The 19027-nt window shown below is 39.5% G+C and overlaps 2 protein-coding genes and 1 pseudogene across 3 annotated transcripts in view; 2 read left to right on the top strand and 1 right to left on the bottom strand.

The window, feature by feature from the left end:
- LOC116062301 overlaps window positions 1-19027 on the bottom strand; it is a 1036964-nt pseudogene that overhangs the window by 38103 nt on the left and 979834 nt on the right.
- Window positions 1-19027, top strand: part of LOC116062299 (cephalotoxin-like protein) — a 1100540-nt gene that overhangs the window by 1018815 nt on the left and 62698 nt on the right. The gene's annotated exons all lie outside the window — the stretch shown is intronic.
- LOC116062288 (WAS/WASL-interacting protein family member 2-like) lies at window positions 3359-9033 on the top strand. Its single transcript, XM_035997036.1, has 5 exons — window positions 3359-3478; window positions 4365-4509; window positions 7553-7654; window positions 7797-7870; window positions 7903-9033. The coding sequence occupies exons 1-4, from the start codon at window positions 3359-3361 to the stop codon at window positions 7835-7837; spliced, it is 408 nt and encodes a 135-aa protein (XP_035852929.1). The 3' UTR covers window positions 7838-7870; window positions 7903-9033.

Raw genomic sequence — 19027 nt, 5'->3', positions numbered from 1 at the left:
TCCTTCAATGGTTCTCTTTTTCACAGGTGCGTGCTTATCAATTATTTCTACAAACAGCTTATTTAAAGTTTGTGTTCAAGTAACTCACCTCTGTTGTGTCTCGTCTCCAGAGTGGTCAGGCTAAAAGAGTCCACAGCGTATCGAGCCCCATTTTAAAGGTTCCGGGAGATACCATGTTTCAAGTAGCGAAGGGGTGTTTGAGTACTTTAATTAACTGTACTTGAATGAATTGTTCAAACTACATAATGCAAGTAAATTGAGATAACAGTAGATAAGTAGAAATGTGTTTGATGTGGTTATTGTGTTTTGTGTAATTGTTTAGATTGAGTACATTTCAGATTTATCTTGTACTGTGGTAGGGTCAAGATAATGTCAGTGGCAGGCTATAAAAGGCTGCCAGTTTCCATCTAGCGCTGCTGCTGTCAGGACCACATGCTGCCTGTGGTGCTCAGTTTGTTTGTTGCGATCATGGCTTCCATTTTTGTGTCAATTGTTGGGGAAATAAACACCTGTTGATCTGCACCGTACCTCTGCCTCAAGTCTCCTGCTGTAATTATCCAACCGCTATGCAGTTATGCAGCGTTTAGAACATGCGTATGTTCTAAACGCTGCATGTTCAAGACTCACAACCCAACCATCCAATTTATGGCTGTTAGTTGTCGACTCGCTAGCATTTGATTGTAAGTTATGTAATCATAACAAATGCACGTGTACAGCTATCCATATTTATGACAGCGCTGTAGTCAATAAGCCAATAACACTATTAAGACGTAGGGGGTGCCAAATCACAAAAAATACCAAAGATTAGCGTTATGTTGCTTTAATGGTGCCCTGCCACATGTATTTCATGACTTTGTGGTGATGTCTGAAGTTCTACCATAGACTCTGTAACCTTGGTTACCTTGTTTCAAGCCATTCTAATGTGGTATAGAAAGCCTGCAGGAAGACTCAGCTCCATTTGTGCCAGTTCTCATTAATATTCAACGAGCTAAGCTGCTTGACTCTGATTGGCTAACAGCTAGCCAATGAGAGCCAAGCTATCAGCATCCTTTACCCAGCGCAACTGGGCGAGCTCATGAATAGTAATGAGCTCAGGCAACATGATGTCAGACTGACCTAGCTGTTGTAATTGGTCTGATTTCTCCTCTTATTTCTGTTCAGTGGCTAGAGCTGACAGAGGAGGTAGCAGTTCATTTTCACATTCACCACATAAAACAAACACATATGGACCTAACAGATTTCAAAACATACAAGGAAACACGGTTTGGTGTGGCAGGGCACCTTTAATAGGTTTCTTTTTTTAAAGATTCAGTGTTCTCCTCTCCCTGATGCTTGGCCATTGTTCTTTTAGCTCTTTGGTTGTTTGAAATTCCTAATGCAGGACGAGACTTTGTGAATACAGCTCGTGTTCAGGTCTTCACCCTGTTTTTACCGTGGTCTGGTTGAATACTCAATTCTGACTGGCTGCAGGGTGTCCGTAAATACATGTAAGTGATAAAGGGCACCTACTAAAGGAGTTCTGGTCAAACTGACGGCTTACCGTTCTAAATGTGAATGTGAATCTGTTATTTCCAACAGTGTAGTCCTTCAGCGCTTCGCCCTCTGAACACCACCGGATGGCGCTAACACACAAGCTGCAGGAAGTAAATTACACCAAAGAGCCTCAATACTAGGCTCTAAACCTCCTCTGGGTACACTTTGAACTGACTTTGTTTCACAGCGATTAACGTTATCACACATCCTGTTCACTGTTCAGGTCACTACTTCAGGCTGTGGCCGACAGTAACGGCACACATGGCGGATAATTTGTTCATGAAAATCTTCATATTAATTTGGGGACAAATGCATGGCTGGAGAGCTAACTAGTCTTGTTGTTAAACATACTGTCAACTTATATTTACTGATTTCCAACTGTACACAATGTTATTACCTCTAAATCTTGCTAGCATAGCGTTAGCTTTCTGGCTCTGGCGATTTCAGCCTGAACTACCAGAAAAATTGGTCAGGATGCAAAGAAGAAACCCTCAAGCTACTTCAGGGGAAATGCAGGCTTCACTGCAAGAAAGTGGTGTGACTGATTTAAGATCCACAATAAGGAGGCACCAACAAGTCATTACTCCGCAATACAATATGCCAAACAGCACCTGGACAAGCCCAAGAACTTCTGGAAGAAAGTCTTTTGGAGTGATGAGACCAAAATGTAACTTTATGGTCACAACCATAAATGTTATGTTTGGAGAGGAGTCAACAAGGCCTATGATGAAAAGTGCACCACCCCTACTGTGAAGCATGAAGGTGAATCTGTAATGTTTTGGCAAAAGTTGATGGCAAAATGAATGCAGCATGTTTTCAAAAAATCTTTAACTAAAAGGTCTCTAGGTTAATTATGAAAAAAAAATATATAGATTATAATAAATAATATTTTAATTATAAAAAAGGAAAAGAAGAACTGGTTGGGATTAGGAAAATAACAACGGGGAAAGCAAACGTGACTCACGGGAAACAAGCCCCGGTCTCTGGGTTGAAAGCATGGATGTATTAAGAGGTGAAAGTCCTGTGTTTTTCCCTCAGACACACATTCTTCCTCTTCGGTTGCTATTGGGCAAGTGGGCGGAGTCAAAAGTTTAGCTCCACCCCTTTTGAGCCACTCCTCGATCTGCGTACTGCAGTCAGGGCTTAAGGCTCTTATATACTAGACGCAGCCCAGCTGGCGCTTGCAAATGTGACGTCATGAGATCGCCGTGACTAGTACCGTGCGTTCATGGACATCGGAAAAACATTTTTCCGAGTGAAAACGTCATCATTCACGTCCCTTCCTGTGGGAATCAGAGGTGGGACACTCGTTCCAGATTTAGCTGACAGAGTTTCCCAGTTGGTGACGCGTTGTTGACAACTGACGTTTGATGGAGGCGACTTTGGTTCACTGAACATATTTCAATGACAATAAACTGTTTATTGAGGACAAACGCCTCTACCAAGAAACATACAGACATAACATGTTTCAGATTATTCATAAACAGGCCCATGTATAAAAGACAGCACCTTATCCGTGTCCTTTCCCGTTGGTTGTCCTGCAGATAACACAAACACACACCTGTCCATGTACTGTTTCTATGCTTCATAAAAAAACGCAGAAAATCTTTGTTATTGTGGCCTCCATGTTTTCACCACCTGATGCTCTAGACTACAGCCAACCGTTGGTGGCAGTCATGCAACAAGTTGTTATGCCAAACGCCAATATAACAGAAGAAGAAGAACACGCATCCCGACCATCCTAACCATGTGAACGCTGGTGGTCGGAAAAACAACGTAATCACAGAGAGCGGTCCCTGATATTCCCAGGTGGCATGAACGTGCCATGGTTCCATCAGGAGGCGGAGCTTTCATTCACCTGTTCAATGGTTGTGGTTCTCAGAGCCTAAAGGAGGCGGAGCTGCAGCCGGGGGAGCCAATGGCAGTGCAGCAGGAAGTCCTTCAGGTTCTGTTCCACCGACGCTGTTCACCGCCGGAGTAATAATAATTAATAATAATTAATAATAAGTAATAATTCTATAGAACACAGACACGGGGACACACACACAGACACACACAGACACACACACACACAGACAGACACACACACACACAGAGACACACACACACACAGACACACAGACAGACAGACACACACACACACACACACACACACACACACACACACACACACACACACACAGACACACACAGACACACACACACACAGACACACACACACACACACACACACACACACACAGAGACACACACACACACACACACACTCACACACACAGACAGCTCACTGTGTATAGCTAGCTAGCGGATCAAGGAGAGACTACCATTTGAGACAAAAATGAAATCACGCTGAAACCATGCAGGAACTCATAGTGCACCTTTTAACTTAGTGAAACCATGCAGGAAACAACAACAATAGCTAAAGTAAGTCGTTCCAAACCTTTTTTAGTAAATCTGTGAACACAAACAATGTTCTCAATCCTGAGTTCATGTGTAGAGCCCCTGGTGATACTTGGAGCAAAGTTTGTTGTGTCGAGCCTTCTTAGTGTTAAGTGTAAAAATAGTGATGTTAATGTGATCATAGTAGTGCCCCTAGCTCTCCCATTCAAAAGGCCATTTGACCCAAAAACGAGAATACGGTAAATCTTAAAGTGGTGATTCCGTCCTAAATATGCTTTTAAACTAAAGTTTGACTCGGGTACATTCACAAAAAGACCCTAGGTTGCATTTTGGCGAGAGTTACGCTTTAAATTGTTTTAGAAATAAAATACATTTAAAGAATAATTCCCAGAGTCTTCAGCCTGGTGGGCTAACAGGCTTTAAATTCTCAGAGGGAAAGACTGATTATTATTGTATATAATATATTATTATTGATTTCTGTCTCCTCAGCTCCTCCGGTTCCGGTGCAGCCGTCGGCGGCAGCGTTGAGATCTGCGGGCAGAGAAGCCCCGCCCCCTCCTCCGTACAGGACACATGGTAGCCCCTCCCTCTTTTCTGACCCCCCCGCCAGAGGGAAGCCTCCTCCCCCACCCACCCGCACCTCCGCCCCCTCCTCTCCGCAACGGACACTCCTCCACCTGTCTCTTAGAGGAGTATAATATATATATACTTTACTTCATTCACAAGTAAAATATCTTTGACTGTGTTACTGCATGTCACATTTGTCGCATTTTTCGTCATTTTTGTAGTTTTTTTTTTCAACATTTATGTATAATTTTCCATCTTTTTTGTGGCTTTCTCAAATATTTTTTGTCGCTTTTTTAACGCTCCTGTTGTTCTCGGGTCAAATTTCCGTTTTCAAAGTTTCTATATCATAAATTTGGGTTTCTTTTAACCAAATTGCCCCAAAATATCATGGATGGTTCCAAATGTAGGATCAGATCTCTTATTTTCATAGAATTTTGGGTGTTGTATTCAATTTTATAGCATCATCCTGACTAAACTTTGACAGATCTGTGATTATCCATTACCTTCATTCCTCTGATCTTAACACATTAGTCAAAATAATTCATAATTTCTGCTTTTTTCTTAGACAAAAAATAGAAAATTTCATATAAATGAGGGTATATTGACCATGAATTCCAAAAAGTGTAGAACTAGTGCAAATAAAAAGGTCTAGTGAATATACTGGTGTTAATGGAAAAAAATGACAAAACCTTTGAAATAAGCGACAAAAACATAAAAAAAGCAAGAAAAACGTGGGGGAAAAGCAACATAAACGTAAAAACAGTGTCTAAAAGAGTGTTAATTATGACCCGGGACGACAACACAAGGGTTAATATGTGAGGCTTTGTTCTGCCTTTCTTGTTGCTTTTTTCAACTTTTGTTGCGTTGTTGTCGACATAAAGCTCCTACAAAAGTCAGCAAAAAAGTTCCTTAGCCATCATAGAGTTTAGCAAATAAAGAAAAACTGTTTCTTGGTTTGGTGCACAAGACTTGCCAAAATATGTTGTGAACCTAAACTTGAAATTTGGGCGGGATCAAAGTCTGCGAGGGGCCGGATTTGGCCCCCGGGCCTCAAGTTTGACACGTGGTTTACAGAGTTTCCGCAGGGTCTTAAAAAGTTCTAAAAACAAGTCTAAAATTTCAAATAAAAAAGGTCAGGCCTTAAAAAGTCCCTGCCGAGAGGACAGCGGACACCAGGAGACGCTGGAGCGTTTTTAAGATTTCCACTCTGGAGGGTGGTTTCACTTTTTTGCATTTTTAAGCCCCAAAAATGGCATCGCCGTCTAAAAGAAAGGTACATCTGATCAAATATTTTCTTGTTTTCACCCGCAAGCTTTGTCGTGTAAAAAGGGACTAAGTGGCCGAGCGGCCGGCTGCAGGGCTAGTTGGCTATCTAACCACAGCTCAGAGGCAGAGAGGTCTCCAGTCTTTATATCATGTTTCATGGTGTTGGGCCTTTACATAACACAGAGAGATGAATATAGGAAACATTAGATATGGAGCATTATGTATATAACAGAGATGAATATAGGAAACATTAGATATGGAGCATTATGTATATAACAGAGATGAATATAGGAAACATTAGATATGGAGCATTATGTATATAACAGAGATGGATATAGGAAACATTAGATATGGAGCATTATGTATATAACAGAGATGAATATAGGAAACATTAGATATGGAGCATTATGTATATAACAGAGATGGATATAGGAAACATTAGATAAGGAGTATTATGTATATAACAGAGATGGATATAGGAAACATTAGATATGGAGTATTATGTATATAACAGAGATGAATATAGGAAACATTAGATATGGAGCATTATGTATATAACAGAGATGAATATAGGAAACATTAGATATGGAGCATTATGTATATAACAGAGAGATGAATATAGGAAACATTAGATATGGAGCATTATGTATATAACAGAGATGAATATAGGAAACATTAGATATGGAGTATTATGTATATAACAGAGATGGATATAGGAAACATTAGATATGGAGCATTATGTATATAACAGAGATGAATATAGGAAACATTAGATATGGAGCATTATGTATATAACAGAGATGAATATAGGAAACATTAGATATGGAGTATTATGTATATAACAGAGATGAATATAGGAAACATTAGATATGGAGTATTATGTATATAACAGAGATGGATATAGGAAACATTAGATATGGAGTATTATGTATATAACAGAGATGAATATAGGAAACATTAGATATGGAGTATTATGTATATAACAGAGATGGATATAGGAAACATTAGATATGGAGCATTATGTATATAACAGAGATGGATATAGGAAACATTAGATATGGAGCATTATGTATATAACAGAGATGGATATAGGAAACATTAGATATGGAGCATTATTTTTGGCATAAAGACTTCAGGCCTGGCGGGGTTCCTGTTCCTTGAGTTATGCTTCGTTTCTTACGCTCCATTTCTCCATGACTTCCTCCTCTCCCTTCATCCATCTCTCCGTCCTCTGTCTTTATCCATCTCTCTGTCCTCTGTCTTCATCTGGCTCTCTGTCCTCTGTCTTTATCCGTCTCTCCCTCCTCTCCCTTCATCCGTCTCTCCGTCCTCTGTCTTCATCAGTCTCTCTGTCCTCTGTCTTCCCTTCATCCGTCTCTCCCTCCTCTCTCTTTATCCGTCTCTCCGTCCTCTGTCTTTATCCGTCTCTCCCTCCTCTCCCTTCATCAGTCTCTCTGTCCTCTGTCTTCATCCGTCTCTCCCTTCATCCATCTCTCCCTTCTCTCCCTTCATCCGTCTCTCCCTCCTCTCTCTTTATCCGTCTCTCCCTCCTCTCCCTTCATCCGTCTCTCTGTCCTCTCTCTTTATCCGTCTCTCTGTCCTCTCCCTTCATCAGTCTCTCTGTCCTCCGTCTTCCCTTCATCCGTCTCTCCGTCCTCTGTCTTCCCTTCATCCGTCTCTCTGTCCTCTGTCTTCCCTTTACTAGTCTTCCTCTGAAGGTGGAGCATCACCTCACACTCTGTTGTTGGATAATAAATAATATTTGGTGTCTCTGCTCCTCCTGCAGATGATTTTGAGTCCAAGTATTCGTTCCATCCTCTGGACGACTTCCCTCCTCCAGAAGAGTACCGACACTTTGCCAAGATCTACCCCAGCAAGGCCAACAGAGGTACACACACACACACACAGAGACACACACACACACACACACACACACACACACACACACACACACTGGAATTAAGCAAATGCTTTTAAATGTGGAACCAGTTGTGACTGATTCTGCTGTTTCTGTTGTTTGTCTGTTGCAGTGATGAGAGGAGCTCCTCCACTGCCTCCTGTTGGGAGGTGAAGGGCTGCAACACACACACACACACACACACACGTACAGAGACACACACACACATACATACTTAGACACACACAGAGACACACACAGACACAGCCCCCCTCCGTTCTGTGTGATGACATCATTGTGCAGCCTCCAGCCTCCCTCGCCGCCTCGTTTACGCTCACAGCTGATTGTTGGAGGAGAGGAATGTGATGAAAACGTTCATCTACAGCTTCTTCTTTTTCTCTGGACAGCATGAACAACTTTAGATGTTTTAGTTCTCTTTTTGCACTTGCACTTTTTGTTTGCGAGACCTACGAGCGAGGTGAAGGAAGGAAGAAGAGGAACAAATGCTGCTGGACTTCAGTGATTGAGTTCTCCTGGATGGAGGGATGACAAACAGAAAATGAAGGAGTGTGTTCCTCTCTTTCTGTGTCAGACCATCAGTTCACAGCTGCAGACGAAAGCCACAAACTGTAAACTGTCGCAGGTTCAAAGGAGGCATCATTTTAAAAGTCTTAATATTATGAGAGTTAAGTTTTACTTTGTTACTAATTTACAAAACTATTACACTATATTACAAATATCAAGACTTCCTGATAAACATAACGGAGTCACCTGTTGGTCTGTGGACTGCTGTTCTGAAGCCTTTGAGGCATTTTGGACATGGCCATCTTGGTTTTTGGGAACCAGAAGTGGCCGTATTTGGACAAAAAGGCAGAGCTGGGGAGGATGACACAGCCAAGCCAGTTATGGTTGTCATGGCGCTGTGCTAAGCTAAATGCTAAAAAAAGGGAAAGTTGCTGATTTTCGACCCTTCTGAAGCGAGGCAACCAGCGGAGATTTAAGAGCAACATGTCCAAGGTAACTCTACTGAAGTGAGAAGGTCAAAGGTTAAGATGTAAACAGGGACAACAGCCACTAACAACTTGAGTCTATTTTGAATGTCCCCAGGTTAGCATTGGTTAGCATCGCAAAGCCTCTGCTCTGATTGACAGGTCCTAAAGCGTCCCCTGCTTTATCCTCTATTTAACAATAAATGGGAGCATCGTTTACTAGATGAACATTATGCTGTATAGAAGAAGACTTGAAACCAGCGACTGAGACCATGAACTCATTATAAAAATGTTTTGCGTGTAAATACTTCCCCTGCATCATCAGCGCTTTATTTTGGCGGGGCGTGGCCTCCGAGAGTCTTTAAGTGCCAAGATGGACGACATTTTCCTTCCCTCCCTTCCTTGTCTCCTCTAATTACAACCACAACTTGTCGTCTTTATTTGGACGTGTAGTTTTCAGTCTCTAAACTCAGCGTTGAATAATTACCCAGAATTCAGAGTGTTTGTTTTGAACAGTAAATCATTGTGACATTAAGAGAGAAAAGAACAATATTAAAGACGTAATGTTCAGAAACACTGTAAACCTAATCTAAACAACAACTAACGAGGAAAACGTCTCCGAGATGAAGTCCAAATGTAAAGAAGATTTAATGACAAAGTTATATTTAAGGATGAAACACTACGAAGTCCTTCAGTCTAAAGGTGTGATTCTACAGGAACAAAGTCAGACTTTATGAGAAAAGTTAAAAAGCCTTTAGAAGACATGTTTATGTAAATATATGAAGGTGACGTCAGCATTTACTCTGAAATCCGTCGTAATATTTTAATATCGTGTCTCTTTTCTCTCCACTCGTGGTTTTCTGCTGATTCATGTTTTTCATTTTGAGTTTAAAATCTGCAAGTTTGGATCTGAACAGTGACTCAGCACTTTTATTAATAACAACAGATTCTCCTTAATGTTGTTATTGGGTTATTGTCTTTGTCTCCGGTCGCAGTTAAACATCATTCATTCATTCATTCACACGTTCTGCTGCCAGCGCGGTGTGTCCATAAAGTTTTCTTGAACAAAATGAAGACGTGTAGAATCCTGAAAAGGGAACGTAACTACAAAAACAAACATAAGTAACACATACAAAGAAGGACAAAAATATAAATAAAATATAAAACATAAAACATTCAAAATTGTAAAAATTATTTTATAGAAAACAGAACTGCTTTCTTAATTTTGGCGAATTTAGATTTTTTTTTTTTTTTTTTTTTTGGGGGGGTATCTGAAACTTTGCTGAAACCATTAAAGACGGATCAAAACACGGATGATTGTGATTCATCTTTATTTTCTTCTTTTTTTAATTCCGAACTGAAACTCAATTTTCTCCGTTTTACTTTGAAAAGAAACATTTCAATTCTTCAGCTCTTCATCGTGACTTTAAACTCGTTTAATTACAGCTTCATGTTGTAATGTTTGTGATTATGTATTCTGTTATAAAGGAAAACTGTTTATACGAGACCCCTCACCAGACTCCATTCATAAATCTGCTGATTTAACGTAACGACCGTGTTTAGGAGCAGGAGCGTTAAAGGACAATTCCGGCACAAAATGAACCTAGGGGTTAATAACATATGTGTACCTAGTCGACCGTTCTCTGGGACATGTTTTCATGCTAATCTAATGTGTCTCTAGCTTGAAACAAGCTAACGCAAAACTAGTGGTTAGCTGCTAACGCTAGCTTTGGGGACAGAGGGTAAATCTGTATTTCTACACCACTAACAAGGCTCGAAATATCACCACACTTCCACAGTAGCATAATGAGGGTCCCTACATGTAAACTGAAGCATTGAGAACTTTGTAAGTGTACAGACAGTTTATTAAAAAGATAGATTATGAAGACTGTACCGTTTGTGTTTACATTCGGGCGCCATCTTAGAAAACAGTCATGAGGAGTCGAGCCACGAACGCCGTGCAACCAGTGACCAGTAACATAGCTCAAACACAGCATGCTACCATGGAAGTGTGGTGCTATTTTGAGCCTTGTTAGTGGTATAAAATAGTGATTAATTGTGATAAATTGAAATGCGGGCCGGATCAAAGTCTGCAAGGGGCCGGATGTGGCCCGCGGGCCTCGAGTTGTTAAATGCTAATAAACTTCAAGTATTTCTGGAGAATCCGACTCACACTGTGAAAATCTGATACTAAAAAGTTATTTTCTTGAAGCATAACTAAAAATGTTAAGCTGTTTGCTACCGGACTCCATTCACAAATCGTCTTATTTTATATTGGCTTGGTTTTCTCTTATCTGAGAACAGAATATGAAAACATTTAAGAGATGACGAGGCTCTAAATCAATATTTCACAGGTTACACTCTGACAATCAGCTGTGTGTTAATAGCTGTAACATCTGTCTGTGTTAACAGCTGTAACATCTGTCTGTGTGTTAACATCTGTAACATCTGTGTTAACATCTGTGTTAACAGCTGTAACATCTGTCTGTATGTTTGTCCATAGAAGTGATTCACATTTAGATTTCTGTTTTTTTACATTTCAAATTGTATAACTTGTTCTCCGACAACTTCTATCGTCCACATTGTCACTTTGACGTTTTTCGCCCTTTTTTTTGGGACAATTTGGGCATTTTTTGCAGTTTTTTGGACTTTTTTTTTTACATTCTTGAAGTTGTTTTAAATGTGTATTTTAACTGCAGCTACACACAACATGTATGGGATAAAGTTCTGGGTAACAATCTGCCAGAACCTTTTCTTTGTCTCTTATTTTACGGATTTATTTTTCAGGGTGTATGATGCATTTTTAACTGCGACAGGAAGTCCCGCCCCCAAAGTTTGCCTTCCTTGTTTGCTGTAAATCTTGTTCAGTCCAACATTGTAAAAAGCTACTGAACAGGCAGAACCATGTTAATAATTGTTGTAAAAAGTGACTTGTGTGCTCTGCTGGAGGACAGCCACTAGTTCTAACTGTAGTGATGATTTAACAGCATGTTTCTCTCTGACTGCTCTCTGTCTCTAATAAACTCTCAGTCGGTTCCTGAGTCTCATCTGTTTCCTCTCACACACACACACACACACACACACACACACACACACACATACTGACAGACACACATTCACACATTCACAGGAATCACTCAACACAAATACACAAACATCACATCCTTTACTGCAGTTAAAGTACTAATACCCAACAGAACATGTTTTGTGTTATGTGTTATCTTTCATTCAACATTTTTAACACAATATTTCATTTCATTTCATAAAGCTACAAACTGTATTTTAATTATGGAAAATGACAGAGACACACACACACACACACACATATGTTGCTAAAACAGTCTCATGTAACTTGTAAAACACAATGCACAAATGAATGCAGAGCAATTTGTATTTGTGCTTGTTTTCTGGGCTGCTCTTTATGTCAAACTTTGTGAGATATGTAAAATGTATTTCATCCTGAAAATCCATCTAAATTACTTCATAATAAGCACACACAATAAAACAGCATGTGAAAATCTAGGAGGGATATTCAGTCAGATCAGTTTGAGATAAGCTGACCCCAAATCACATGATCAAAATTTCTATTTTCACAATAAAATCCTACCACAGCCTTTAAACTATCATAATTATATTGTGAAGCACATGCAGGAATTAATGAATTAAATTAGTTTAGATAGATGATGCACTGCCAGTTCAATTATGGCTTTCACAATTGAATCAATAAATCATAAAGAATTTCACCATTTTGCTCTCAGGCAGTGGCAGAAATTAACACCAAAAGCATGCGTTGCCCTCTGTGACAAATATGTTGAAACTACTGTCCTACCAGGACAATTCCTTTTCTACAGTTTGAGAATTGTACAAACGTGCATTATGAACTAAGAAAATGATAGATGATTGTGATAAGATGATAATGTAGTGAAATGATGATAGTAAGGTAAAAAAAATCATCTTACGTGCACACCAATAAAAAACACTTAACGGTATCCATACACAGTTCTCATAGTGTTTACACCTGAACAATACATGTAAACTGAGGACTGTGTATACAGACACAGTCCTTCTTGTGTTTGTACTGGTCAGGTGTATGCACTATAAGGACTGTGTATGGATACTGTTAAGTGTTTTATTGAACAGACAAGTTATAAATTATTTGGTTCCCTTGAAACTTGGTTTCCCACCTTTAGTATATCCTTGTAATATTAGATGCATAACAATTTCAAGTGGTTCAAAGAATCTATTTATGGTAAGATTATTCAAGTTTCAAGGGAACCAAATAATTTATAACTTGTCTGTTCAACAAAACACTTAACAGTATCTATACACAGTCCTTATAGACATATTCCTGAATATTATCTCTCCAACACGGGTGTGACAATAGATTATCCATACAAGACCAGGCTGTGAACTGGTCAGACTCAGTCTGTGAACTAGGTCAATAAAAAAACGTCTGTGAACTTGTCAGAGACAGACTGTGAACTGTCCCGGATTAAGCAAGGTTTGCAGAAACTAAACTAAGCTTTGTAGCGACGGTTATATCGTAGAAAAAAGTAGAACTACTGCAACTTTTGTAATGGGTAACGAAAACACCAAGTCACGTGAGCTCAAGGGACCTGTGGTGGGAGAGATGACGGAGAAATATGGACTGGACTGCATTGAGTGTTTGCCATACTGGGCAGAAAATTTTAATTTTCCAGAAAATGTTTCATTGTGTACAGGGAAATTAAGAATGTTAAAACAGGATTTAGAAGAAGTAGAAATGGAATTAATGGGAAAATCAATGATTAAGACAGCTGATTTAAAGTTACTAGAGAAAAACAAAAAATGCCTTAAAATATGGATAAAGGAAGCAAACATTAGGGAGAGAAAACAGATGCAGCAAGAGTTAACTCTGTTGAACATTCATGACACTGATAACACACAGAAGAATACTGTTACTGATGCATTGTCTTCTCTGAGTTTTACTGCCGTGGATTTCCTCCTCGACGGACTTCCACCGCCACCATACCACCCGCCGCAGAGAGAGAGAAAAGAAAAACCAACGGTGTCCTCTCACATGCAGACCAGGTGCATGGGGGAGCAGGAAGACAGCGAGAATGCTGGACAATCTTCTGCCTCAGTCCCTCCACAACAAGATCGAAAGGACAAAGAGATGGATTACACATGCCCCGTGTTCAAAGTACCCATGTCAGGAGGAGCAGTGGGGATTGTATACAGACCCTGTACAGAGACTGATATTGGAACTGCCACCAGCCATTTGCCTCCAGGTAAAGATTCTGGCGCACGCCTCACTGAGCTTCTCATTAGGTTTGTCGATGAGCGGACAGCTGAAAAAGCTGAGAGGAAAAGACAAAGGAAGAATGATGAGGCGCAGCTGAAACTGCTGAAAACCATGACAGAGATGGCCGGCAGAGGCATAACAAATTGTGGAAGAGGCAGGGGAAGAGGAAAAGGACGAGGCCGTAGCAACACTCCGGTAGTGGATAAAGACAACTGTTTCAACTGCAGAGGAAAAAGACACTGGGCAGAAAAGTGCCCTTATCCCAGGGAGGAGGGAAAGGCATGGAGGTGGAGGTGCTGAGAGGATGGAGACCACGTTCACAACAACTGAGGAGAGTAACGCAGACACACTCAAACATATGCATGCTCACAACAAAGACATGCTTTTTTGTACGCCACAAACACCTCCCCCATACGATATACAGATTTTGTTAGATGCTATACAGCACATTGAACAAAAAACAACTCTTACTTATTCTATGTACTTGTCTAATGTGTATAAAAATTGCCTACCACAGTGTTACTTGTGAAAGGGAAAGAAATTTTAGTAGATAATGGGGAAACAAATTCATTGTTGAAACGTCACAGGGACAAATGTACAACTCCTATGGTATGTGTGGATTCTGACCCCAATGACCCCGAACCAGAACGAAAGACAAAATGTTCATTTTTGCTTTTCATAGTGTGTCCGGTAAATCTGTTAGGCAGAGACTTTATGTGTCAGTTTGGCATAGGTGTAGTACCTACCCCCTTTAAGGTGGTGCGCCTTGATAACAGCTACACTCTGTCTGATGTATTCATGTCACAGAACACACACACATCTCTGTTCCTATTTGAATAGTGAAATTCTCTTGGTCACGCTGAAAATCTTTTAACGGAAGAAGAAAATTAGCTGAACTAATGGAATCAAAAGATTTACATTGTACTTCTTTTGTCCAGACGAAGAAAATGTTGAAAAGTTTTTTTTGAACAACTAAACGATGAGCTTGAGTGTTCTTTTGTCTACTGGCACGATAATAAATGTGCAGTATTTGTAAACTTGACTGATAAACAAGATATGTTTTTCAGACTTCCTAAACTCAAAAGTTCACATTCTTGTTTCTTTGTCTCCAAACAGATCAGGAGACAGACTCAGGACAGTTTGTTACGACTTGTGAAAGACTGACCGACTGGACTGACACCACGGATAAAGAGGTTTTCTGGGTGTTACAGGAAACTCTTATCACGGCGTGTGTCTTGTATACGCAGCGTTTACAAGTTGAGTGAACCTGTGGCGACAACACACACCTATTTGCACGGTAAACAAAAAAAGGAAAAAAAAAAGCAGGACCTAAAAGCAGTAAATGCAGCGGTCCAATGTTAGCACACCCATACACCATCCTGCAGGGGATTAAAGGGGATGCTACATATTTTTCTGTTGATTTGTCTAACGTTTTCCTTTCAGTGTTCCAGTGGACAAAGAAAATCAATTTTGGTTTGCTTTTCTATTTTTAATTCATAAATGATTTTTTAGAACTACCAGATCGTGAATAGTATTACTTTGTGATGCAAGCAAGCTAAAATAAAAATGAAATAAACAACATATTTTTGTTTAATTTGTCTTAGTTTATCGGTAATATTGAAACCAATACAGATTGATATGAGATTTGAATCTAAAAGCAGTTCATTAAATACTGTACTCTAGTCAGTTTTTTCAGTAAAGCGGCACTAAAGACTTTATTTGTATTTCGAGCGACTAAATTACAAACTGTTTAAACTAAATTATTAATTGATATTGACGTTGAAAACATTTTACTTTGGTGATTTTTTTCTCTAAAGAAACGATTTATTGAACTTTTTGCTGCTTTTACACAGGTTTTGCTGCGTAACACAGGACAGTGTTAATGGCTAAAATATTAAATAGATTATTTATATATGCTGCTTATTGAGTCACGAGCTTTGTCATGCCTCAAATAGTAGGGAAATAGTAGCAATAATAAATAAGGGGTTTGATAAATAGGGTGTTCAATCATTTTTTGATTTTGGACTACTTTAAAGAATTTTTTTTGAAACAGGTAGGGACAGGCCCACCAAAGAACCTCTTCCCTCCACCGCTCTGTGTGAAAGTGATATGTTAAGTTACTGCGTGCCACTGTCGTCTGCTCTTTCCACCACGAGAAACCAAGTATCTGCAGGTCTGCTTCAACCAGCTGAAGGACACCTACATGAACTCTAACCAGGTGAGTTATGTTGGGGAAGAACTGGCTATCCAGAAGGTGGCAAGGGGCCATTCTAGGTCCCCTTAGTGACACACACGGCAGTGAAGGTTGCTAAGAGAGCAAAGTGGATTCATCCCACAGCAAACAGGTTCCAGATCCAGGAGAACAGCCAGGTTTTCTACAACCTGCAACAAGTGACGAGCAGATCTCTGCTGCGTCACCAACGATGGAGAAATAGGGGCTGGCCTGACAGACGGTGTTTTCTGTGCCACCCTATATCAGTAGAGGAAACGAGTATACACTGAATACATCTGAAAGAAAAGCCTGATCCACATACTGGTATAGTTACTGACTAAACCTTTTGCAGAGAAAACAGCAGTGACACTGTACATTCTGGGAACACTCATCCTCAGCGTTGACATCACAGTGCATTCCTAGTCTACTGACAGGACCAGGGCTCAGACACTCCTCTGAGACTCAGAGCACAGTGCATTTTTCCACACTGCAACAGGATTGCTCTGAAACACACACACACACAAATGGAGAAATCGGACTGGAAACGGCTAACATGGTACCCTCCAAGAAGATTTGGGGGTTCCAAATTTGTTGTGTGTTTATTCTTCATTACTGCATTTATGGTTTTTGCATTTTTTTTTGATGTTAGAAAAGTATGATAGGCAAGTGATTGACGTAACCATCTCTCCTAACACTACCTTTCCTAATGCCACCAATACACATAAGTCCATTAGAGACACTCGAGTAACAGGAGGAGGTTGGAAAGCTTGGTTTATGAGATGTATCACTCCGATGATTATTCTGTTGTGTGGTCTGCTACTTTGTGTTTGTGTATCATTCCACTAATCAGGAGAATGATTTCCTCAATATTCATGACAACTATGGTTCAGTATCAGGCACTGCAGGACACTGCCCTCCTCTGACTTATTTCATCTTTCTAAGTATGATGATAACTTCTCGGACACTCTCTCCGATGCTGTGTAAATCTGATTATTTTTTGTTGTTTTATTTTGTTTTGTTTTTCACCTAGATTTGTTGCTTGCTATTACTAAGAGGGTTTGTTTTTCATTGCCTAACAAAAAAAACATTTAAGCTATATATATATATATATATATATATATATATATATATATATATATATATATATATATATATAGCTTAAATGTTTTTTGTTTATGTATATCCATGTGTTCTGAATCATAAAAGTAATTTTGTTTATGTGATTATTTTGTAATCAAAAGAGTGCTTTGTCATTTTGTGTGTGTTCGTGTGCCTTCCCCGTGTCAGTTCTCTGGATTTGTTTTGTACCTGCTGAAGCCTCAGGACTCCGTTGGTTTGATCCTGTGTTTGTTAAAATAAATCTTGGCGTTCAACCCTTCTCCTGCCTGCCTGCCTCTCCCTGCATTTGGGTCCTCTAATTCCCTGCACCCATCACATAAAGGTTAAATTGGTAATCATAAACAGTGTGAACTGTGTCTCTTAAACACATTCTTCCTGTCTCTGGCAGCTGAGATTAACAGGTGTTATGTCTTGTGTTACAGTTTTTTCCGATTGCTATGACACTTTTTTCAATACTTGTAACAACTTTCCTAAACTCTTAACACAGTTAGCACAACATCTGTCTGTGTAGTCTATACAATTAACACATTTGTTGTTGCTTTGACACAAAATACATACAGTTAACACAAATTTAAAATGCTTGAACTTCTTTTACACCCAAGCTCCACCAAGACCAAAACAATGGATCTTTACTGACCAATTTACAAATGCTTTCACTCTGTATGTCAGAACAGATAACATCATATTCTAAACCTAACGTATAGGCTAAAGTCAAAGTGAACAGCTGATCATATTGTAAATTTAAACACAAATATATCCCCTGCATTTTATACATGCATTTATTGAGAAACAGCTGATTGAAGTTATACAAATAGATCAATCACAGCTGATTCCCTTCTAGGAAACACACTCAGGTGTTGAGGTTCTTTCAATCACATGACCATATGGTAGTACATACAGTAAAAGAGGACCTATTAGAACAATATACTGTAGATGAACACAGAAAATAAGAAAAATGCCTTCATGAGGGAGAGGAAGAGGACCAGGACAATTCTGTCTCTGTCTCCTTTTTTGTATAAACTGCACATTCTCTAAAGCTACTCTGAGATGGGTCATTCATTTTTTTTATTGAATCTCTGCAGCAAAAGAAATAAAATGGTGGCCGGGTTGGATCAGTGGTAGAGCAGGCGCACATATACTTGGAGGTTTATACCTCGACGCAGAGGTCCAGGGTTCAAATCTGACTTGTGACGATTTCCTGCATGTCTTCACCCCCCCCTCTCTCTCTCTCTCTCCCCTTTCTCAACTAGCTGTCCTGTCAAATAAAGGCGGAAAAGCCCAAAAAAGAATCTTGACAGTAAAAAAAAAAAAAATATGCATGCATTTACTAAACCCAACAAAACAAAAAGGCTTCAATAGAAACTGCAGTGTAAAACACAATCTATGATCGATACAATAACTATTGTCTATTATTATTGTATAAGGGCTGACCTGACACATCAAATAATGCAGTTTCTGTAATTCCATCTGATGTTAGTGTTTTTATGACATTGTTCTATGATTGACTAAATGTTCCTGTTGGGAGAGAACATGTGATAGTGTTTTAGAAGAATTTTTGATTTTGAGACATGTTTGCATTGTTTTGGTAAACACAGTGTATTGTGTTAGTGAATTATTGTATTTTGGAAATCAGTGTTAGAGTTTAGTTTACAATGTGTGATTTTGAGAATGAAATGAACTGTTTTGTCAATCGTGTGTTGTAGGTGTGGTGCGTTAAGAGTTTAGGAAAGTTGTTAAAAGTATTGAAAAAATGTCACAGC

The sequence above is a fragment of the Sander lucioperca genome, chromosome 21 (assembly GCF_008315115.2).
Source record: "Sander lucioperca isolate FBNREF2018 chromosome 21, SLUC_FBN_1.2, whole genome shotgun sequence".
NCBI classification, from domain to species: Eukaryota; Metazoa; Chordata; class Actinopteri; order Perciformes; family Percidae; genus Sander; species Sander lucioperca.
The sequence above is the reverse complement of the archived record's forward strand: the minus strand, read 5'-3'. Positions and strand labels throughout refer to the sequence as shown.